The 23,517-nt window shown below is 37.6% G+C and overlaps 1 protein-coding gene across 1 annotated transcript in view; it reads left to right on the forward strand.

Moving 5' to 3' along the window:
* Positions 1-19,096, forward strand: part of LOC116869169 (splicing factor 3B subunit 1) — a 19,705-nt gene extending 609 nt beyond the window's left edge. Inside the window, exons 2-21 of the mRNA XM_032860158.1 lie at positions 437-607; positions 4,426-4,663; positions 5,590-5,802; positions 6,051-6,172; positions 7,480-7,677; positions 7,775-7,876; positions 8,432-8,611; positions 9,357-9,443; positions 9,585-9,855; positions 10,122-10,267; positions 10,369-10,515; positions 10,660-10,785; positions 11,299-11,520; positions 11,800-11,982; positions 12,072-12,183; positions 13,684-13,804; positions 14,120-14,251; positions 16,491-16,763; positions 18,105-18,321; positions 18,611-19,096. Coding sequence (XP_032716049.1) covers positions 437-607; positions 4,426-4,663; positions 5,590-5,802; positions 6,051-6,172; positions 7,480-7,677; positions 7,775-7,876; positions 8,432-8,611; positions 9,357-9,443; positions 9,585-9,855; positions 10,122-10,267; positions 10,369-10,515; positions 10,660-10,785; positions 11,299-11,520; positions 11,800-11,982; positions 12,072-12,183; positions 13,684-13,804; positions 14,120-14,251; positions 16,491-16,763; positions 18,105-18,321; positions 18,611-18,769 — 3,420 coding nt within the window. The 3' untranslated portion in view covers positions 18,770-19,096. The remainder of the gene's footprint in view (positions 1-436; positions 608-4,425; positions 4,664-5,589; positions 5,803-6,050; positions 6,173-7,479; positions 7,678-7,774; positions 7,877-8,431; positions 8,612-9,356; positions 9,444-9,584; positions 9,856-10,121; positions 10,268-10,368; positions 10,516-10,659; positions 10,786-11,298; positions 11,521-11,799; positions 11,983-12,071; positions 12,184-13,683; positions 13,805-14,119; positions 14,252-16,490; positions 16,764-18,104; positions 18,322-18,610) is intronic.
* Positions 19,097-23,517: the final 4,421 nt, after the last annotated feature.

A 23,517-nucleotide genomic window follows, 5' to 3' on the forward strand; every position in this document is an offset into this window, starting at 1 on the left:
GATCCTTATTTAAAATCATGGGGTAAATTAAATGTACATTTGTTATGACTACGTTGTATATGATTTACGTAGTTAGAATTTTTAAGTTTCTGCTTTTAGCCACCTTTCTATCTTACTACATAGTCTGAACTGTTACATATGTGAATTTTAAATAAAATTTCTTCCATGAAAGCGTTACTCTTTAAGATTTTACTTCACTGTTTTTAAAGTAGGGTGCTCTGTGTTACAAATTCCAGAGGTGCACATCTTTTGTTCAGAAAGACATTGTATAGAACTAGAAATACAGAAAGGAAAGGGAAATAAGGAATGGGACTCCCAGTAGCATAGAAAGCACAACAAGCGAAGACAATGACATTAAATTGAAATGACTGCTGATTATATGAAAATATGTTGAAAAGGTTTTGGAGATACTCAGTGCCTGTTGAAATATTTTTAGAGAGAAATTAGGCAGCAGCTAGCAGAAAAAGCTAAAGCTGGAGAACTAAAAGTTGTCAATGGAGCAGCAGCGTCCCAACCTCCCTCAAAACGAAAACGGCGTTGGGATCAAACAGCTGATCAGACTCCTGGTGCCACTCCCAAAAAGTTGTCAAGTTGGGATCAAGCAGAGGTAATTTATTTTGATTTTTAATGACGATTGTTACTATTTTTGGATTTTCCCTCCCACATGGAGTGTGTTAGCCTACTCTTGTTGACATCAAGTTAACACAGACCAGGTGGCTCAAATAATAGACATTGATTTTTTCACCGTTCTGGAGGCTTGAAGTCAATATCAAGGTGCCAGCAAGGTTGATGTCTGGTTAGAGTACTCTTTTTGGCTTGTAGAAGGTGTCTACAAGGTGTCTGTGTCCTTATGTGGCCTTTTCTCTGTGTGTGCATGAAGAGAGTAAGCGAGGTCTCGTGTCTCTCCTAAGGACACCAGTGCTATCAGGTTATGGCCCTAACCTTATGACCTCATTTAACCTGATTACTTCACTAAAAGCCTAATTTCTAGATATAGTGACATGGGTGGTTAAGGGCTTCAACATAAGTTTTTTTGGGGGAAGACACAGTTCAGTCCATAACCTGGAATAAAGGAACGTTCCTTCTGGAGTATTAAAATAGATACTTCAGTATGTCACATTGTGGAGGTTGAGTACAGTATAGTGATCTTCATTTTCAAGATGGATAATTGAACCCTCTGACCACTGGTGTCACGTGGGTAGTGCTACCGCATTACCTTAGTCAGTTTGTTTTCTTAGAGAACGTCTTTGGGGATTGTTTTTATTGTTTGATTTGTTTAAACTTTTTCAAAATTGTAAAATAATAATAACATAAAATTGCCATTTTAACCATTTTACAGTGTACAGTTTGGTGGCATTAATTACACTCACAGAGTTGTATAACTGTCTCCACTAATTCTGAAATTTTTTCATTACCTTGAGCAAACAGTAATCATTAAGCAGTACTTCTCTATCCCCTCCAGCCCCAGAGAAAATTTCAGAAGAATAATATCTCCTTGAGAGCTTTTTAGTTGAATTTGTTTCCTGTTTTTCCTTTTCCAAAATAGAAATAATAAAAAACCTTCAACTGTTCCCACTATGAAATTGACCAGTATGCCTACGTCTGTTCTCATTTACTCCTTTATTTCTGAGTTGTCAGTGCAGGTTGAACAACTTCTTTACATACTATTTCCCATCCCGTTACTCCTCAGAGACTTTTGTATAACGACAGTTTTTTCTCTGTACTCCAGGTTATTATCAGCAAACACTTTGTACCCATTTTTCCCTTTTAAGAACAAAAAACTACAGGAAACCATCCCTTGATCCTCACATCCCCTTCCAGGTGCCACCGCATTTCTGTCTCCACCGCAGAACGCTTTGAATGAGTTGTCTAAACCTGTAGTCTCTGCTTATCTCGTCTTCTGCTTATACCACTCCACCAAAACATCTCTTGTCAAAGTCACTTGACCTCCTTCTGGTAAATTCGGAGATCAAGTCTCAGCCCTCATATCCTGTATCATAACATCATAGATTCTATCATTTATCAGTGGCATTGACCATTACTTGATTCCCTTTTCTTAGGTTCTGGACTTCAGTCTCTCCTGTCCTTCTTATACTTTCCTCACTGACTCCTATTCCTCAGTCTTGTTTGCTGGATCTTCCTCAGCTTCCTTGAACTTGGGGGTTTTCTTGGGGGTTTTCTTCCTTGGACCTCTTTTCCATCTAAATGCATTACATAAGATCTCGTTCCTGTCTTCATAGACCATCTCTGTGAGATGCTCCCAAATGTACAAATCTATCCTCTACGTGTCCTGGGTTCCCAGACTTGGCACTTTCATTTGGACGTTTAATAGACATTTCAGAACGAGTTTTTCTTTCACTTACCCTTTCCACCCTGTTCCCATGTCTGTTGGTGCGAGCCAGATCCTTAGAGTCATGTCAGTGTCATCCAGTAGTTATTCTCTTGTCCCAAATTCTATCCATAAGTACATTTTGTTGGCCCCACCTTTAAATATATTCGGAATCTAACCTCTTTTCATTACCTCTGTCTCCACCGCCCTAGTCTTAATCACTTATTTTTTTTCCCCAAAGATTTTATTTATTTATTTGACAGAGATCACAAGTAGACAGAGACGCAGGCAGAGAGAGAGAAGAAGCAGCCTCCCCACTGAGCTCGATCCCAGGACCTTGGGATCATGACCCGAGCTGAAGGCAGAGGCTTTAACCCACTGAGCCAGCGAGGCGCCCCGTCAATAATTTTTTTTTTAAGTTTATTTATTTACTTCAGTAATAGCTGTACCCAGTGTGGGGCTCAAATTCATGACCCCGACATCAGGAGTTGTATGCTCTTCCACCTAAGCCAGCCAGGCACCTCCTAAGGTCACTGTTTTCAGTGTAAGATTACTGCAGATTTATTTTCACACCATGGCAGTATTTTCCCATACCCAGAATTGGGATATAATAAACCTAATAATTTCCTCACACTTGAGTTTAAGGTAGACCTTGAGGAGTTCCCATTTGCTTGCTGACATGTGAGAAGATTTGGTTCTCTAGAATATGTTGTTATTCAATTCATTATTTGTTTTAAAGATTTACTGATTCGAGAGAGCGAGAGTGCACAAGCAGGGGCAGAGGGAGAAGCAGATTTGCCTGCTGAGCAGGGAGCCTGATGTAGGGCTCGATCCCAGAACCCTAGGATCATGACCTGAGCCACCCAGGCACCCCTAATTATTACTGTATTTAATTATGTAATTGACAGTGCTAATTTTAAAAACTGGGAAAGAGAAACTTGTGCTGTTATTTGTATGCTCATGAAACTTAGACACGAGAATTTGTCTGTCTTATAAAACTATAGAGTTTCAGATGCTGTTTTCTTTCATTGTGCTCGTTTAACACAGCTCCATCCTAAATCAGGAATGTGGGAGTTGTAGTGGATAGTACAAAGAGTTTATTTCCTACAGATCAGCAGGAGAAACAGTTGCCAAATAGGAAATTTTGAACAATTTATCTGCTTCACTCACCTAATTAAAAATTTCTCAGCCCTGAATGATACATAGAATCTTCTTAATGGGAAAAAAAAAATTGAGCCTTCAATTTGTTGTGGTGTTTATGCAGTTTGCAAGTATAAAGCTAAATGGAATTCTTGTGTTGGATAGAGCATCTAATTTTAAATTAAAAAAGTGTATTACAAAACCTGTGGAATACTTCAGCATCTTAAATACAAATTTTGTTTGCCTAACACTGAAGCACCTGCTGCTTTGATACTGTATTGTCTGCACTGTGCAGGTTCTGTTACCATGGGCTGTTGGATGCCTTGCATCACCTACTCCTTGTCTCCATTCGAACGATAATGGGAGCTTTGATTACTTCACTCTACTTCTGATGTTTTTTTCACGAGTCCTGTCAGCATCAGTTTGAGAATAGTACAGATGTGATTGTAAATCTGAGGGTTTGAAGTTCTGTGACAGTATCTAGTTATAATTACCCAGGTGATCCAAAACATACTTAGATTAATTAAACACACAAGAAATTGAACAAAAACACTAAAATAGTATCTTAGTGAAAACTCATAGATAATATGTCTCTAAGCACAGTTTGGGAAATATTGCTGTAATTTAAAGTTGACATTTTTGATTGCAGATCTAGACAGAGAAGGTTTAGTGATTTTCTCAGAGTTACAGAGCTACTAATGATATATCCAAGACTTATACCCGAAATAACACTTTTTTTTAAGATAGGGCTTTTTCACTGCTTCAAATTAAAACTTCACATCGTTTTTAGTCAGACATATTTGCTATAAAGAAGGTTTCTCTTAAGCAGGGCAATTTACTCATTTATACAGAATAAGACTAAAACATTTGTTTGTAATTTTTTTGGTAGAAATTTTCTAGTTATTTTTATGTGGCTGTGTAGGTATGTGAAATCAAGTGTCTTTTGCTTTGTTAAGACCCCTGGACATACCCCTTCCTTAAGATGGGATGAGACACCAGGTCGTGCAAAGGGAAGTGAGACTCCTGGAGCAACCCCTGGCTCAAAAATATGGGATCCTACACCTAGTCACACACCAGCGGGAGCTGCTACTCCAGGACGTGGGGACACACCTGGCCATGCAACACCAGGCCATGGAGGCGCAACTTCCAGTGCTCGTAAAAACAGATGGGATGAGACCCCCAAAACAGAAAGAGGTACTTCTGTTGGAATCTTGGTGTGGTTTGTGTTTGGGTGAGATACTGACTTGAATGAGTGAATGATATGTTTATAGGAGGAAATCTGTTCACATCTCTAGTCCTGGGTTAGAAAGGCAAATAATCAGTTGCTTTGGGGATAAAGAACTAAGGAGATCATATCCTATGCCTTAATTCTTTTCCCTTCTTGAAAACATAAAATGTACCATTTTAGCCATTTTAAGTGTAGTGTTTAGTGGTGTTAAGTACATTCATAGTGTTGTGCAGCCGTCACCACTGTTCATTGCTAGAACTTTTTCATCATCCTGAACAGAAACTCTGTACCCATTAAATGATAACTCCCCATTCCCTCCTCTTCCCAGCCCCTGGGAACCTCTGTTCTATTTTCTGTCTATATAAATTTGCCCAAATCTCTTGGTGTTTTTTTGTGTAAACTGTTTTAAGCTATGTTTTATTAATTTTTCGTGAGAGTAGCTGTGAGAAGTTAAGACTTGATAGTACATCTGTTACACTAAAATTTTATAAAGGATTTCTAATGATGTGGGAGAGGGCTTAAAGGAAAGAAGCAGTTTAGAATGGGACATGAAGCGTAATCTCGACTGTATAGAGAAATCAGAAGTAGCTCAGGATGCACAAAGTAGCTGTTTCTGGGTTGGGCTATTGTGTCTGGTTAAAAAAATACTTTGGTTTTTCTACTCCTCAGTGATTACTGTGTTTTTGTAATTAGTGAGAAAGAAACAAAAAATAATGTAGAAGGATAAATATGAAATGAAAATTTAAACTTTAAATGGGTCTCTATTTTAAGGATATCCTAATTTTGAACTTGACTAGTTTTAATATTTTAGCTCTTTGAGAATAAACAGTAATTTTTTAACAGTAGTTAGAATGTATTTATTTCCTTTTTTTTTTTTTTTTTTTTTTTAAAGATACTCCTGGACATGGTAGCGGATGGGCTGAGACGCCTCGAACAGATCGAGGTGGAGATTCAATTGGTGAAACACCAACTCCTGGAGCCAGTAAAAGAAAGTCACGTTGGGATGAAACACCAGCCAGTCAGATGGGTGGAAGTACTCCTGTTCTGACCCCTGGAAAGACACCAATTGGCACACCAGCCATGAACATGGCTACCCCTACTCCAGGTAGAAAATCTCCCATTGGAAATAATTTTTTTCCCTGGAACTATTTTGAATTTTTTTCCTCTTAGGTATTCTGTTTGCTATTAATGCCTACTTTTAGCAAGAATAACTGGATTAAAAAGTTTTGGTTTGATTTTATAATATGAAGCAATTAAAATTACAATTGATATTAACTGTCTTATATCCCAAGGGCCTATGTAATGATAAAGACTTGCACTATAGATTGTAATGGAAATTTGCTCTTTTGGTAGGTCACATAATGAGTATGACTCCTGAACAGCTTCAGGCTTGGCGGTGGGAAAGAGAAATTGATGAGAGAAATCGCCCACTTTCTGATGAAGAATTAGATGCTATGTTTCCAGAAGGATACAAGGTAATAACAAGTATTGGTTTGGTGATATTTAGGATGTGAACTTTATTTAAATGTTTTTTGAAGAAATTGATTGGTCAAGTTTGTATTGGCCTTGCCCAAGTTTACTACTGCTGTTCCATTCTTTTAGCTATTTCCAAGTATATTTCAGTTCCAAAAAGTAATAGAGATGAAAAAAAATGAATGACATGAAGCTTTTATTACTTTTGGAAGGTGAGAAATTACAAGGACTTCTAGGACCGTACTTTGCGCACTGCTGCCTTGGTGTGGAATAGCTTGAGGCTTTAGTTCATCAACTGTTGGAGATTGAAGCTCACACTTGGTCACAGTCTTACTTTGTGCCTCACAAGATTTTGTGTGCTTAAGTTCTGGATTGCAGATAAGCACAAAGGATATTCTCTTTACCATAGCAGCTTGAAGTTTATTTTGAATTACAAAATTTTCTAAGTACCCGGGACTCAGGAACCATTTGCTGGTCTAAAGGTAGTCTGTGGTCGTGTAGCTGGAACGTAAGACATCTAGATGGCCTTTCCAGAGCCTTATGTTGCCAGTGCCTGCTGCTTTTTAAGAGTTTGTATATGTCTGTTTTTCGCCTTGTTAGATTTATATTAGAGTGTTTTAAGTGTGCATGAATTTTACAGCCTCCGCATAATGCTATGGAAATAGATGTTCTCCAACTTACTGTTGACTGTGTGCGTGTCTTCTCAGCTGCAGTCATGATTTTCTCAGTATCCGTAGGAGAGAAAAATCTTTGTGAATCTTAGAAGAAGTTTTTGGTTTAATCAAATGGTGTATTTTATAGGGCTTTGGTAAATATTTTACTTTTAGTTTTTTATGCATTTAGTTTTATACACTTAACTCATTTTTGTTCAACTTAAATATTAATATTCCTTTTATAAAAAAGTGTAGAGATTTATTCGAATGGCTTTTCATTTTATTAAAATTAACGATCTATTTGCGCTTTGTGAACTTACTTCCATTTATGGCCTGTCGGCTCATCAGCTTGTTTATATAGGTTAATGTTTGAAAATGATCAGAATTTCATAAGCCTGCTTTAGGTATCTCATTTTCCGACATTCCTAATATTCTTAATTTATATTTCAATTAGGTAAGAAATATGAATGGTTGTCATACAGATTTTAAATATAAGAGCCCAAAGATGGGATCAGTGTTAATTCTTGCTTCCAAGCAAGAAGCGTCTAGCTAATAAACTGTAAGATATTTAGTGCAAATATTACTCATTGTGTTCTTATGTAAAATAATGAAACTTTATAAAGTCAAAATCCTAAACTGTCTTTTAACTGTACTAGGTACTTCCCCCTCCAGCTGGTTATGTTCCTATTCGAACTCCAGCTCGAAAGCTGACAGCAACTCCAACACCTTTGGGTGGCATGACTGGTTTCCACATGCAAACTGAAGATAGGACAATGAAAAGTGTTAATGACCAACCATCTGGAAATCTTCCATTTTTAAAACCCGATGATATTCAGTACTTTGATAAACTTTTGGTGAGTGGTAATAGCAGAACTAAAATACTACTTTTTACTTAGGACTTCAAATTGCAATATCTTAATCTACTTTTACATTTTCTCTTTTTACTCTTAGGTTGATGTTGATGAATCAACACTTAGTCCAGAAGAGCAAAAAGAGAGAAAAATAATGAAACTGCTTTTAAAAATTAAGAATGGAACACCTCCAATGAGAAAGGTAAATACCAGTTTACTAAGTCATCAGGTTCTCTGTAATTCTGTGTTTAGAAATCTGTAATTAATCTTTTCATCTTTACCAAGGGCAAAGTGTAAGAGAAAGAAAGGTGTGTAGTATGAGGGATTTAGCTTTTTAATCAAACAATTTATGCTAATAAGGATGTTGAAAAATGAGATTCTCCTTTTTGTTCTCAGGGCCTTTAAAACATGCTGAAGACACTAAGGTAATTAGTGGAATTATGTGAGGAATTACATAATACTATGTAATCTGAAAATGGGCATTGCTTTACTGGAAATTGAGGAGTTTTATATTATACCCTGTGGCTCCATTATCGTACTAAATTATTACGCTCTTTTGAATTAACTGAAAACATTGAACTTCAGTCACAGGAGTTCAGAGTAATTTGATGGGAATGCACTCATACTACTCTGTGTAAGATGTCTGTGAAGTTTACACTAAAAATATTAAGTTATAGAAAATCATGGAGTAATTTGCTTGTTCAGAACACTTCATTATAAAGGATTACACCTTTTACTCTTCCCTTTCTTCCCCCAGGCTGCATTGCGTCAGATTACTGATAAAGCTCGTGAATTTGGAGCTGGTCCTTTGTTTAATCAGATTCTTCCTCTCCTGATGTCTCCTACACTTGAGGATCAAGAGCGTCATTTACTTGTGAAAGTTATTGATCGAATATTATACAAACTTGATGACTTAGTTCGACCATATGTGCACAAGGTTTGTTCTCCACTAGTAGTGTTTCTGCTGGTTGACTATTTTTTAATATAAAGGGAATTTATGGATTTTTTAAACCAGCTTATTATATTCGTGAAATTTTAAAAATTCTGAAAGCATAATAGCCAAGGCATCCATTCATAGTATAAAGGGAAATTTCAGCCCGTTGCAAGACATTGAGTTAACCGGTATTAAATTTATATGTCCTGAGACCCTTTTCTTTGCGTATGCATACATTACACGTATACAAGTATGTGTGTGTATATATATAGAAGGAACTTTTTGTCATTTTTACAATGGATTCCTGTATTCATATTTTTTCATTTGCTTTTATTGGTATAACATTAGGATGAGAAAAGATGTGTGTCGGTAGCACACCGTTTAGCATTAAGGATCCATCTTTCTGCTAGTGGTAATAATGGCTTAGAATTGTAAAATGGAGATTGATGTATAAGTTACTATCTTCTAAAATGTTGACTGTTAATCTGTGTGATTAATAGTTCTTCCCAGTTTTTATCTTAATATTTGTCTTCGTATATCTTGAACTTGCATAGTTACAATTTTTGATTCGTCCCTTGATTAATAAAGTCCTGGTAGTTATAAGTTTCCTAGTAAAATATGTTTTGTACACTTGTGTGTTTAAATTACACAAATGGCCTATAATACATTTTTCTATATGTATAAAACTTGGTTACATGAGTATGGCATTAGTAATTTGTGTAAAAATGTAGCTCTTTTTCTTTTTCAGATCCTCGTGGTCATTGAACCATTGTTGATTGATGAAGATTACTATGCCAGAGTGGAAGGTCGAGAGATTATTTCTAATTTGGCAAAGGTATTTACATTGTATTTCTAGAGGAGAAAGTTTGTCTTCACCGATGAGATTATTTGATTATATAAAGAGTTAAGGGTTAAAAAAAAGAGTTAAGGGTTAATGTTACCAACTTACGACTGTCCTTTTTTCTTGACTTTGTAGGCTGCTGGTCTGGCTACTATGATCTCTACCATGAGACCTGATATTGATAACATGGATGAGTATGTCCGTAACACAACAGCTAGAGCTTTTGCTGTTGTAGCCTCTGCCCTGGGCATTCCTTCATTGTTGCCCTTCTTAAAAGCTGTGTGTAAAAGCAAGAAGTCCTGGCAAGCGAGACACACTGGTATTAAGATTGTACAGCAGATTGCTATTCTTATGGGCTGTGCCATCTTGCCACATCTCAGAAGTCTAGTTGAAATCATTGAGCATGGTAAGTTGTAATATAACTTTGTCTTTTATAAGACAAGTGTCCTGAATTTGGCCTACTGATTTGGAGGGATAAATGGAAGGGCTTTAACTATATCAACACAATATAGTTTATGATAGGACTTGTAACATTATCTGATTGTAGGCTATGGTTCGTACTGGCTTTGCCTCCTTTTGTCTGATGTGAACAGATTCTGCAGTTTGACACAATGGTGAGGTTGTGAAAATTAGGAAATGTCACTTAGTTACAACCTGTGTTTGGTTTTCTAGGTCTTGTGGATGAGCAACAGAAAGTTCGGACAATTAGTGCTTTGGCCATTGCTGCCTTGGCTGAAGCCGCAACTCCGTATGGTATTGAGTCTTTTGATTCTGTGTTAAAGCCTCTGTGGAAGGGTATCCGCCAACACAGAGGAAAGGTGGGTTCACCAGATAGATTTTATTTTTCATTGGATTTCTACTCATTGAGGTGAAGGGAACTTTAATTTATTAAGTATGCAAATTTTTTATTTTAAAATAGGGTCTGGCTGCTTTCTTAAAAGCTATTGGGTATCTTATTCCTCTTATGGATGCAGAGTATGCCAACTACTATACCAGAGAAGTGATGTTAATCCTCATTCGAGAATTTCAGTCTCCTGATGAAGAAATGAAGAAAATTGTGCTAAAGGTAATTGTTACAAATTTTTATCCCAGATTTGTTCATCAAATTGGATGTGTTTCATGATTCAAAGAGAATGTTAAAGCACGTTAAAAAAAATAACGGTTGTGTGTTAAGCCAGGCTAGTTTTACTATTATTTTTTAACCTTTTAGGTGGTAAAGCAGTGTTGTGGAACAGATGGTGTAGAAGCAAACTACATTAAAACAGAGATTCTTCCGCCTTTTTTTAAACACTTCTGGCAACACAGAATGGCTTTGGATAGAAGAAATTACCGTCAGGTAAACTTCCATTGTAAAAAATATTTTCAAGGTATTCTTGGCTCTCTCAGCCCGGAGAGCCTATGGCTCTTGATCTCAGGGTTGTGAGTTCAAGACCCACGTTGGTTGTGGAGCCTACTTCAAAAAAGAATATTTCCAAAAATTCTTTCAACTAAATTTTTAAGTCAGCTCAAATAAATGTTACATATTATTTTTTGCCTTTGTTACCTCACAATATGTGCTTGATTGTGAAAGGAAATGGATTTTAGTTAGCCAGTTAACTTCCATTTTGATTTTGCATGCTATGATCAATTCCCAACCAGGAATTAATGTCTTTGTCTAGTTGAACGAAATGCTGAACCTGAGTGGGTAAAACATGACTACAGTCTTACCTTAAATCACTTTGACATCTACCCACAGTTACGGTTTTTTGGGTCACCTTTGTTTTTAAGGTTTTTAAAACAGGAGTTAACTGTTCTCAGCATGCTTGCTAGCCTGAATATATCTAAGGGGATTTTTTCCTTCTCTTTCTAGTTAGTTGATACTACCGTGGAGTTGGCAAACAAAGTAGGTGCGGCAGAAATTATATCTAGGATTGTGGATGATCTGAAAGATGAAGCTGAACAGTACAGAAAAATGGTGATGGAGACGATTGAGAAGATTATGGGCAACTTGGGAGCCGCAGATATTGATCATAAACTTGAAGAACAGCTGATTGACGGCATTCTTTATGCTTTCCAGGAGCAGACTACAGAGGTATTAATACGAATTATATAATGGCAGATTGCTGCATTCATGTTTGTAAAACACATTACTTTTCAAACAAACAATTATTACTAAAAAGTAATTGAGTTTAAAATTTTAAAAATGCTCTTGGTCTCATTCCAGTTGTCTATGGAATACTCTTCTACTTTAAATTTTCAGATTTCATTTTGTTAAAACAATATTAGCATTTTTAAACTAGTCAGTCACAAGTTGACTTCTAGTTCACAGTCAGCGTAGTTCTAAAATTTAACTTCGATTTTCTTTTCTTAGGACTCAGTAATGTTGAATGGCTTTGGCACAGTGGTCAATGCTCTCGGCAAACGAGTCAAACCTTACTTGCCTCAGATCTGTGGTACAGTTTTGTGGCGTTTAAATAACAAATCAGCAAAAGTTAGGCAACAGGCAGCTGACCTGATCTCTCGAACTGCTGTTGTCATGAAGACTTGTCAAGAGGTAAACTTTTGTGTGAGATTCTTACCTCTTCACCAGATAGTTTCATGTGAATAGTAACATTTTAATATTATTATTATTTTTTATTACAGGAAAAATTGATGGGGCACTTGGGCGTTGTTTTGTATGAATATTTGGGTGAAGAGTACCCTGAAGTATTGGGCAGCATTCTTGGAGCACTGAAGGCCATTGTAAATGTAATAGGTATGGAATTTGCTGGTCATGTAAGAATTTTTTTGTTTTGTTCCTTTAACTTCGTTTTTTTGTGTGTGTGTTTTTGTTAAAAGTAAAATACAGAATCGTATTTAGGAGTTGAACAATGATTTCTAATATTTTGTTTTACTTCAAAATTATAGTGAAGTTGGGATGTCCCAGAAGTCTTATTTGTTTAAACTCATTTATATTGTACTTTAAAAAGAGAAAAGAGGACAAGGTTAGGACCTGTAAGAGAGGTGGGAATAGTTAGAACTTAAGAAACTTTGAAGTCCGATGGAATAGAGATTTCCTAATAAAAATAGTATCTCACCTGAAATGTATTCAGGGGGTGAGAGGAGACAATGCTGAAGTTTTAGTTTTAGGACAAAATATTATATATTTCTTTAACCTTGAATTAGTACATGGTAATGGCAGGTTTTTCTGTTTGCTGTCATGTTCCAGGAACATAACCAGGGAGAAAAGTGAGTTTTTTAAGTTGTTTCATTTTATTTATGTCTAATTCTTTATCCATTCAGTTTTCTAACCCAAAGTGAAGATACGAGTATATTACAAATGCTCTTGGGTATAGAGAGCAGAGATTTTATTATTTTAGGACGTTATGGTGAAGCAAACAAATGGTCTCTTTTGTTTAATCTTTCATTCCAGTTGACATGACTGTTGGGAAGGTGACTTCTGTATGGTTTAGAGGAGCCAAAATAACCTAGCAGGAGGTCAGACTAGCTGGCTCTGTAGCCACTGTTTCTCTCAGTTTATTTCATAAGGGGCTTTTATGCAATATAGGAGATCTTTGAACCATCGCATTTACATATAATCCCCAATTTAGCCCTGTCTTCTATACTTGAAGGTAGCTGTTTGCCAAAAATCAGTTACTTGGCCACTGTGGGGTTCTGGTTTGCAGGGAGTTTTAAACCATACTGTTAATCAGGGAAACATGGGGAAAGCAATGGAGAGAGAATCAGAACAAGCAGTTCTAGTTAGAGCAAGAGCCCCCTGCCAGCTGCCTCCTTTTTTCTCTCTTCATAGGTGTAAATACCATCCAAGTATGCCCTGCATTGCAGGGAGACTGGAGATCTGTTTGTTTTGCAGTTAAAGGGTAAGGGGGCCCTTTCTGGAAAATTTTGCTTTAATTTACATGTCTACCTCTGGCTTATAATGTTGTGTATGGCCGGAACATAAACCGTCCCCATATTTAAATGTGAGTGTACAAATACATTCCAGAACCAGATAAAAGTTTTTTTTTGTTGCCGAGTATCCATCATTCTTTAAATCACTTCACTAATTTCTTTCATTTCTATGCATAATCAGAAGTTTTAATAAAAAGTTAAAAATTCTGAGTCTGGTGAGAATCTGGAGCTTTTTCTTTCCATAGGCAGCTGTAAGTTTCTATTTATGCCTGGTCGTGTATATTATATTGCTGAGTAAAAGGTTAAATGAACAAAGGGTATAGGTCAGATGTTTATTGATAGTGTGTTGACTTTTGTTAAATAGGTATGCATAAGATGACCCCACCAATTAAAGATCTCCTGCCTCGACTCACCCCCATCTTAAAGAACAGGCATGAAAAAGTACAAGAGAATTGTATCGATCTTGTCGGACGCATTGCTGACAGGTAAGCAGATTATGTAAACGGTTTTATGAGCTCTGTTGGTTTTCACATTTAGCCACTTTTTATTTACTGCAAATTTGCTTAATGTTGCTAATATAACTATATATGGTAAGACTATCCAGTGAAATTTTCAGTGAAATTTGAGAGGTAATGAGAGGTGGCAATATGGTTTTAAGATTAAACCATCCTTTCCGAAGAGTAATGTTTTTATTTAATGCTTAAACTGAGTAGGCGATCGTGTTTTGAGAACTGAATTGTAAGTTTACCTTCAAAAATTTCTTGTTGCCACCAAAAAAAATAACTTTTTTCTTAAATTAGGGGAGCTGAATATGTGTCTGCCAGAGAATGGATGAGGATTTGCTTTGAGCTTTTGGAGCTCTTAAAAGCTCACAAAAAAGCTATTCGTAGAGCCACAGTCAACACATTTGGCTACATTGCAAAGGCCATTGGGTGAGTATTACTTACCTTTATATATGTATTTTTAACTTTGTCATAAACCCATAGTGTTAGAAAAGCTTCTGTTTCTGTAGTCATTATCTAAAGGCACGGTGTCAGTAATACAGTTGAGAAGTACATCATTTAACCACTGACCTTCAGTTTTTGAGATGTTTTCTTAAATTTCAGATTGAATTAAAATAGTTTTAGGTTTTATTTTGTTTTTAATTATGTATTTATTTATTTTTAGAGAATAAGAGCAGGGGGAAGGGATAGAGGGAGAGTCCTAAGTGAACTCCCACGCTGAATGTGGAACCCACTGCAGGACTCGATCTCATGATCCTGACATCATGACCTGAGCCGAAATCAACAGTCAGATTCTTAACTGACTGACCCCCCAGGTGCCCTTAGTTGGAGAGTTTTAAAATTTAATCACACCTCATATATTTTCAGAAGGAAAACAGTACCACCTTTAGAGTAATTTGAGATTTTTGTTGGTCTTTTTCAGGATATTGTTTAAAATGTTACGGCCAGTTCTTAAGAAAACAATCAGCATAATTTAAGTCTCATGTTAATGCATGTGTGTTGTTGTTTTTTAAGATTTTACTTATTTTGAGAGAGAGAGAGTAAGCAAGCACAAGCCCGGGAAAGGACAGAGGGAGGAGAAGCAGATGCCCCGCTGAGCAGGGAGCCCGCCATGGGTCTTGATACCCGGACCCTGAGACGTGCACAGAAAGTAGACACTTACCTGACTGAGCCTCCCAGGCACCTTAGTGCTTTGTGTTTTAAAAATAATTTTCTAGGGATGCCTGGGTGGTTCAGTCGGTTAAGCATCTACCTTTGGCTCAGGTCATGGTCCCAGGATCCTAGGAATGAGTCCTGCATTGGGCTCCTTGCTTTGTGGGAAGCCTGCTTCTTCCTCTGCCTCTGCTTCTCCCTGCTGCTCGTTTGCTCTCTTTCTCTCAGATAAATAAATGTAAAAAATAATTTTCTAAAATGAATCCACAAACAACTGAAATTACAACTACTAGATAATCTCTGGTTATTTGCTTCCACTTCATCAGAATCAAACTAGAAGAAATAGTCATTTTGGAAAATGAGATACCACATATACATGTAGCTTAGTAACAAAATATTTTCAGACAATAAAAACATAATAAAAGTTAGATTAATAAGACAAAGTCTCTTTACCCTCACCCTCTTTTGGTAGCAGTAATAATTTATTTCAGCAGTGATACATTCAAGATATTTGCAATGAACAGCCTTTGTGCATTTTTTTTTTTTTAATAGCTCCCGTGTCTTTCTAAGTTGGTAGTAAAATAAATGCTTGACGACGTATAGATGTAATAAAGTTACGTGAGAGGGAAGATGAGAAAAGGAAAGTAGATATTGTGTGTTGGGGCATGAGAGACCATGGGTTGGATACTGCCAAGCTCTAGTGGCCATGTTTTGACCACTCTAGAATTATTCATTCTAATCATTTAATTAAACTTCCCTATATTAGGAAGTTTACTAAAGACTCAAAATTACATTTGAAAATGAATCCATTGAATTTTTTTCTTTAAGAGATACATTTTTAATTTCTTTTTTTAAAATATTTTGTTTATTTGTCAGAGAGGGAGGGAGCACAAGCATGGATAGCAGCAGGCAGAGCAGGCAGAAGGAGAAGCAGGCTCCCCACTGAGCAAGGAGCCTGATGTGGGACTCAATCCCAGGACCCTGGGATCATGACCTGAACCAGAGGCTTAACATACTGAGCTACCCAGGTGTCCCTTTTATTTATTTTTTAAATGTCTATCTATTTATACTTTGCGGGGGAGTTAGCAAAGCAAGGTTTATTGAGTGATAGCAAAGTGATAGTACAAAGCTCCCAAGGAGGTAGGGGACCTTGAGAAGGTTGCCACTTCACAAGATACTTAATGGAAATGAAGTTCTTGGGTGTTTGGGAACTCAGTTGTTCAAGTATCTTGCCTTCAGCTGAGGTCGTGATCTCAGGGTCCTGGAATCAAGCCCTGCTTTGGGCTGTCTGCTTTTCCCTCTCCCTCTGTGCTCTTCTTTCTCTCTCTCTCTCTCTCTCAAATAAATAAATGAAATCTTAAAAAAAAAAGTTCTTAAGTAGAAACAAGTGCCAATTTTGTCATAAAATTTAAAAGTTCCTAGTATTTACCATAATGTTGTATTTGTTTGCACTTTCTTCTTTAAAAAAAAAATGACTTATAATCTGACAGTTTGTTGACGCATTGCTTTTTTTCAGCCCTCATGATGTCTTGGCTACACTTTTAAATAACCTCAAAGTTCAGGAAAGGCAGAACAGAGTTTGTACCACTGTAGCAATAGCTATCGTCGCAGAAACGTGTTCGCCCTTCACAGTACTACCTGCCTTAATGAATGAATACAGAGTTCCTGAGCTGAATGTTCAAAACGGAGTGTTAAAATCACTTTCCTTCTTATTTGAATATATTGGTGAAATGGGAAAGGACTACATTTATGCTGTAACACCATTGCTTGAAGATGCTTTAATGGATAGGTAAGTGACCTGAATTAAATGCAGCAAAGTAATTATAATTCTTCCTTTAGAACTTACTGGAATAATTATTATATGACCTGTTTGTTATGGTGCAAAGGGGAATACTGGCCCAGATTTTTATGAAACTGAACATGACTGTTCAGATAATATAAATGCTACAGTGGTTCCTCACATTTTCTTTTCCAAGTATCCCCTCATCTTTTTAATCCCCCTTTCATATCTTAGGCCAAATCCATTTTGAAAAGCAGTAGTTGATAAGCTTTTGTTTCAAAAATTAAAGTCAAATAGAGGAAGTGATAAGTATGAACTCACTGATGTGACAAAGAGACCTGATCTGTTTAGCTTCATGTTACTGGATGTGAAGCAAAGATTTCCATTAGGCTTTTGAACTTGTGAACATAGCCATGCTCCTCCCATTTTAGGCCCCCGCTTGTGCAGAGAGCGGCCATTAATCGAGCACTGCTTGAGTTGTTGGACCGACTCCTGGTGCCTCTGTCTAGACTGGTGTAGAGCTTTACGCACAAAAGTAACTGAAGAATGTAAAGGAAAGGTCAAGGTCCAGGTAGTGGGCATGACTGTCTTGGCTCTTTATTTTTCAGGAAAGATAAGCTATTCAAATTGGAGCCAGTTCAGTTACTTTTGTGTACAGATTAAAGTTACTCATTCATCCCCTTCCGAAAGGGAGACTTAATAGGACTCAACAAGTTACTACAAGGAAAAATGCAAGACAGAGACAGAACAAGAACCGTGCTCTGTAAAAGTCTGGACACCTTGGGCCCAGTAAACTAGAAGCACATCGTGCATACTTCTCAGTGAGGCGTGCCTGAGCATCGTAGCGCAGGCAGTCTTTGAGGTGTGTGCCCTGAAGCTAAATACTAAATGGTACATTCTGTGTACTGTTAAGTTGAGGTGCAGCTCACTGAAAGTTACTAAATGAGAGGAAACAGTACTTCATTTGGGGAATTTATTAATGAGGAATATTGCTTTGCCAGGAGGTCTAATAAATGAAGCGTTATTACAGTGACGATAAGAAATATAGTCCTTAATTCAGTGTGTTTTCTTAATACCTTTAAGGTATTGTTACTTCCTTTGAAGTCAAAGAGCGTGAACTTGTTCTTTATACCCCCCCCCACAGCCTTGTTACCTGATGTTTGTACTCATTTGGGTAATTGTAGAATAACTCAGCGATTTGTCATAAACATAAATGCAGTTAACATGGGATGTTTGAAAAAAGTTTTGGTCCTTCTCCCCAAATTGCATTTCTGAATGAAGGCAGGCACATATTTGTAAAATTAACACTGTGTCTTAACAAAGAGCTTTTCTCCCCCTACCCTGTTACAGGGACCTTGTACACAGGCAGACGGCTAGCGCGGTGGTGCAGCACATGTCACTCGGGGTGTATGGATTTGGTTGTGAAGATTCACTGAATCACTTGTTGAACTATGTATGGCCCAATGTGTTTGAGACCTCTCCACATGTGATTCAGGCCGTTATGGGAGCCCTGGAGGGCCTGAGAGTTGCTATCGGACCATGTAGAATGTTGCAGTATTGTTTACAGGTAAAGTTAAGATTTTTAAAGGGTTACTCCGTGCAGAAAATCATTTAGTTGAATTAAGTCACTCTTGCTAATTATGAGTAGGGCATTTTGTACCATATGGGAGGACATTTGTGGGGGAGGAGAGATCATGTTTTGGCTTAGCTTACTGCAGTTTTGTACATTTGTCAGGTTTTTTCCCCTTTTAAAGGGAAGTATTTGGAATCCATCTTTGTGGGCTTTTTGCTTAGTTTTGCTAAGGTTATGTATGTTACTGAAAACTGAAATAAAATATGGCTTGTAATTATTCTAGGGTCTGTTTCACCCGGCCCGGAAAGTCAGAGACGTGTACTGGAAGATTTACAACTCCATCTACATTGGTTCTCAGGACGCGCTCATAGCACATTACCCAAGAATCTACAATGATGATAAGAACACCTATATTCGTTACGAACTTGACTATATCTTATAACTTTATTGTTTATGTTGTGTTTAATTCACAGCTGTTTCACCTCTTAAACTTGCTTCGATTTGGTGATACAAACTTTTAAACATTGCAGATCAGGTAGAACTGGTCATAGAGGAAGAGCTAGAAATCAGTAGCATGATTTTTAAATAACCCGTCTTTGTTTTTGATGTTAAACAGTAAACGCCAGTAGTGACCAAGAACACAGTGATTACACACGCTATACTGGAGGGATTTCATTTTTAATTCATCTTTATGAGAATTTAGAATTCATTCCTTGTGTTTAAAGGGAATGTTTAATTGAGAAATAAACATTTGTGTACAAAATGCTAACTTGTGTGTGTTTTTTGAACATGACTTGTAAAATGCGGAACTTTGATGAAGTATTGGTTTGTGTAGAATAAGTGGCTTAATTTTATTTTCTGTTACCTGGTTTATAGAAAGTAGTTAGCAGAATATAAACTATATAAAGTGATGGCTTCTTTGTCAAATTCCATTGTTGTGTTGATAATGACATCAAGAAGAGTAGCTTTGAGGGTTTACCTCAAAGTAGCACAACCGTTCATCACCATAGAAAATAATAGCACCTTTGCTGACCTGTCTTGCATAATACTATTTTGCACTTACATAGCGCCTTTCATCTCTTGATTTCTCAAAATGCTTTATGAACATGTTTAAGAGAAGTGATTCAAGTCCTGTCTAACTCTTGAGTTAGTGGTTAGAAGGTGGGGAAGGTATCCTTACTTCAAAACTGCTTTCTACCTAAGTATTGCTAATAGAATAAGACAATCTTTGGGCTCTTTCCCATGTCATAAGCCACTACTCAACAATGTATTCAGAAAATACTTGTTGAATACCTATTGTATACCAGCCACTGTGCTTAGTGTAGGGGATGCAAAGGTGCTTTTGACCTGCCCCTTGCCCTTAAGAAATGCAGTATAGTGGAAAAGAGGAGACACATCTAGTTGCCTATTACCTACTGTGGTTAAAATGTCTGGGTTTGCGTAAATTGATCTGTAGGTGTCAAGCATAAATCGAAACCATTTAATTCTAGAGGAACCAAGCATTAAGGCAGTACTTACTATGTTTTGGCAATGACTTTAAATACGTTTTCAGCTTTTCCTAATTTTCTGACCAAAAATTTCTTTGTTTTAGTCCTTTTACTGCCCACAGTAGTGTTGTCTCCTTCGGTTAGTACTTTGGTGAAGTCTAATGAGAAATGAGATTGTGCAGCAGGGTCAGCATGGGATGACTCTGCCGCTGTAAGGAAAACTGGTCCACTGGGACGAGGAGGTTGGTTCCTGCAACTGTTAACACTTAGGGCCTCCTGTTTTGGAGGCTGACACGACTGTTTGCAGTTGGCTGACTCTTACAAAATGAATACTGAGCATTAGCTGGCTCTTCAGGCGGAATTTTTAACTCCTTATCGTTCCTTGTGTAACATAACTGTGACAACATGTCAGTGTGTGCTAAAACAAATTGGCCAAATCATCTTTTTATTCTTGAAATTTTTGTAATAGTAGCCCCCGTGTAACTTTGTATCTTGCTCTTTCCCATAGTTAATGTCAAATGACTCTTAGTAATTTCTAATCCTGAGAATTGAGGAAAATGATTAGGCTTCAAAGCCAAAATTTGTTTTAAACCAATCTTGGGTAAATTTAGTTGTATTTTCACTTCAAGTACTTGGGTAACTTCAGTTTGCTTGGGCCCTGGCTCTTTATGGAAAATACATCTGCTTTGTAGTGGCGATGTGGAACAAAGGAGACTGCCTTATATGACTTTTACTGATGCAAATAATTTGAAGACAGGTGAGGGAAATACGGCAATGACCTAAAAGGATGGGACCAAATAAAGGCTCATAGACGTTTGGATAATTTTGTATGCTTATTATTGAAGAAGGAAAGCATTTTGTGAAATACCCTTGTGAAAGACGCTATGTAAAGTTTTAACTATCTTTCAGAAGACTTTTCTTTCGCACTTTCTTTTGGTGTTTCTTAAAGCCAAACTTAAGCAGGAAGAAAATGTTCTTAAGGGGAGACTGGGTGGGTTTTTCTGTGGGCTTTTGTTGGTTTTTCTGTGGGCCCTCCAATGGAATTGATCTCTTTGGCTGTTCAAGTTTTTCATATTGTATTTTTAAAATTTGTTGTACGGTGCCCTGTGAGCATCAAGTACCACCAGATGAATAAAACTTATTATATCTAAAGTCTTAGACCAGTTTTTAATCTTAGCTGACTGTATTGTTATTGCACTACACTGTTGTGGTTGTGCCATTTAAATAATACTGAGCTCTCTGGGTTTTCCAGACAAGGGAACTTAATACTTGAAAAACCAAAAAACTCATTAAATACGAAAGCAGCTAGAAAAGGCAGTTGCATCCGTATAGGGTTAATCGATTCTTTGGCTTCTAGTGCCCCTTAGGTCCCATAGGTTAAAAGAAATAGAAACTACAGCTGTGAGAGGGTTTTTCCGCCTTGGCATTGATATTTTGAGTTAGATGACCTTTTTGTAGTGGGGGCGCTGTTCTGGGCGTCATAAGGTTGTTGAGCAGCGTCCCCGACCTCAACCACCCACCCACCCCAGTTACAACAGCTAAAAATGCCTCTAGGTTGTGCCTCGTGTCCTTCGGAGAGCAAAATTTCCCTAGGTTGATAACCATTGAGATTGGTTTAGACAGGACTCCTGTCTGATAAAATTACATCGTGGTGTGTAAAGCATTTCATTTTAGGCAGCATTTGCCTAGGAAGTAACTAGATAAGCTATTTCACAAATACTTAAAACATCTATGTTGGATAAATGCCACATCAGTCTTGGGGAAGGCAAACTAAAAGCATTTAAGATGCTGACTGACTTCTCTGGTTCTCAGCGTATCTCGTGGCCCAGTTGGAGGTAACTGTGAAGTGCAGGGACAGGAGTGCCAGTGGCTCAGTGTGCACTTGGAATGCAGTTTTTCAAGGCGCTCGTTGTCACCTGTGGGAGGTGGGGTGTGTGATAAGGCAGGAGGAAGAGGGCAGGCAGTGCACAGAGCCCTCCCCCACTCCTTTTTTTAAAAATGTGGATAGGAAAACAATTTAAGGTGATCTGATAGAGAATTTAGATTTGCCAGGAAGTCAGGTTTATAGTAGGAGGGAGTAAGTAAACTAGAGAGTGTAAGTGACATTTCCAGCATTCGTGCTAGAAAAACTATGTTTCAAAAATTTATTATTTGATAATCTAAAAAGACTATGAAAGGACGTGCTTGTATATCATATTGGCCGCAGACTTTTTAAAAATGGCCTAATTACCTTTTTTTTGGAAGGAGATTTGTAGCAAGTTAGTGAATGAGAGGTTCTGGAGGAGATTTAAGACTTAAGATTTAAGAAGTCATATTCTGGAATATGTCCTGGGAAGAAACTTGCAAATAGGAAAAATTGTTAATTATTCCTACATCTAACTGCACCCTAAACTTTAAATTTTTTTCAAATAATGAAAAAAGTTGGAAGAATAGTAAAATGAACACCTGTGTATCCTTCACCTAAATTTAGCAATTAAAATTTTGCTAAATTGTGCTTCATATTTTTTGTTTTTAAAGATTTTATGTATTTATTTGACAGACACAGAGAGGGAACACAAGCAGGGGGAGTGGGAGAGGGAGAAGCAGGCTCCCTACGGAGCAGGGAGCCTGATGTGGGGCTCAATCTCAGGACCCTGGGATCATGACCTAAGCCAAAAGCAGACGCCTAATGACTGAACCACCCAGGTGTCCCCTCCATATTTTTTTAAGTAGTGTATTTTTTTCTTAAGATTTTATTTATTTGTCAGCACAGGCAGGCAGAGGCAGAGGGAGAAGCAAGCTCCCCACTGAGCAAGGAGCCAGATGTGGGACTTGATCCCAGGACGATGGGATCATGACCCAAGCCGAAGGCAGCCGTTCAAACAACTGAGCCACTCAAGCGTCCCTTAAGTGGTGTATTTTTTTTTTCTCAACATTTTTTTTATTATTATTTTTTATAAACACATAATGTATTATTAGCCCCAGGGGTACAGGTCTGTGAATCGCCAGGTTTACACACTTCACAGCACTCACCATAGCCCATACCCTCCCCAATGTCCATAATCCCACCACCCTCTACCTTCCCCCTCCCTCTCGCAACCCTCAGTTTGTTTTGTGAGATTTAGAGTCTCTTATGGTTTGTCTCCCTCCCTTCCTACCCCCAAAGCCCCCCACGTTGCATTTCCACTTTTTCATATCAGGGAGATCATATGATAGTTGTCTTTCTCCAATTGACTTATTTTGCTAAGCCTAATACCCTCTAGTTCCATCCACATCCTCACAAATGGCAAGATTTCATTTCTTTTGATGGTTGCATAGTATTCCATTGTATATCTATACCACCTCTTCTTTATCCATTCATCTGTTGATGGACATCTAGGTTCTTACCATAGTTTGGCTATTGTGGACATTGCTGCTATAAACATTCGGGTGCACATGTCCCTTCGGATCACTACGTTTATATCTTTAGGGTAAATACCCAGCAGTGCAATTGCTGGGTCATAGGGTAGCTCTATTTTCAACTTTTTGAGGGACCTCCATGCTGTTTTTCAGAGTGGTTGCACCAGCTTGCATTCCCACCAACACTGTAGGAGAGTTCCCCTTTCTCCGCATCCTCGCCAGCATCTGTCGTTTCCTGACTTGTTAATTTTAGCCATTCTGACTGGTGTGAGGTGGTATCTCATTGTGGTTTTGATTTGTGTTTCCCTGATGCCGAGTGATGTGG

Source organism: Lontra canadensis, unplaced genomic scaffold (assembly GCF_010015895.1).
Source record: "Lontra canadensis isolate GAN:19392208 unplaced genomic scaffold, GSC_riverotter_1.0 scaffold18, whole genome shotgun sequence".
NCBI classification, from domain to species: Eukaryota; Metazoa; Chordata; class Mammalia; order Carnivora; family Mustelidae; genus Lontra; species Lontra canadensis.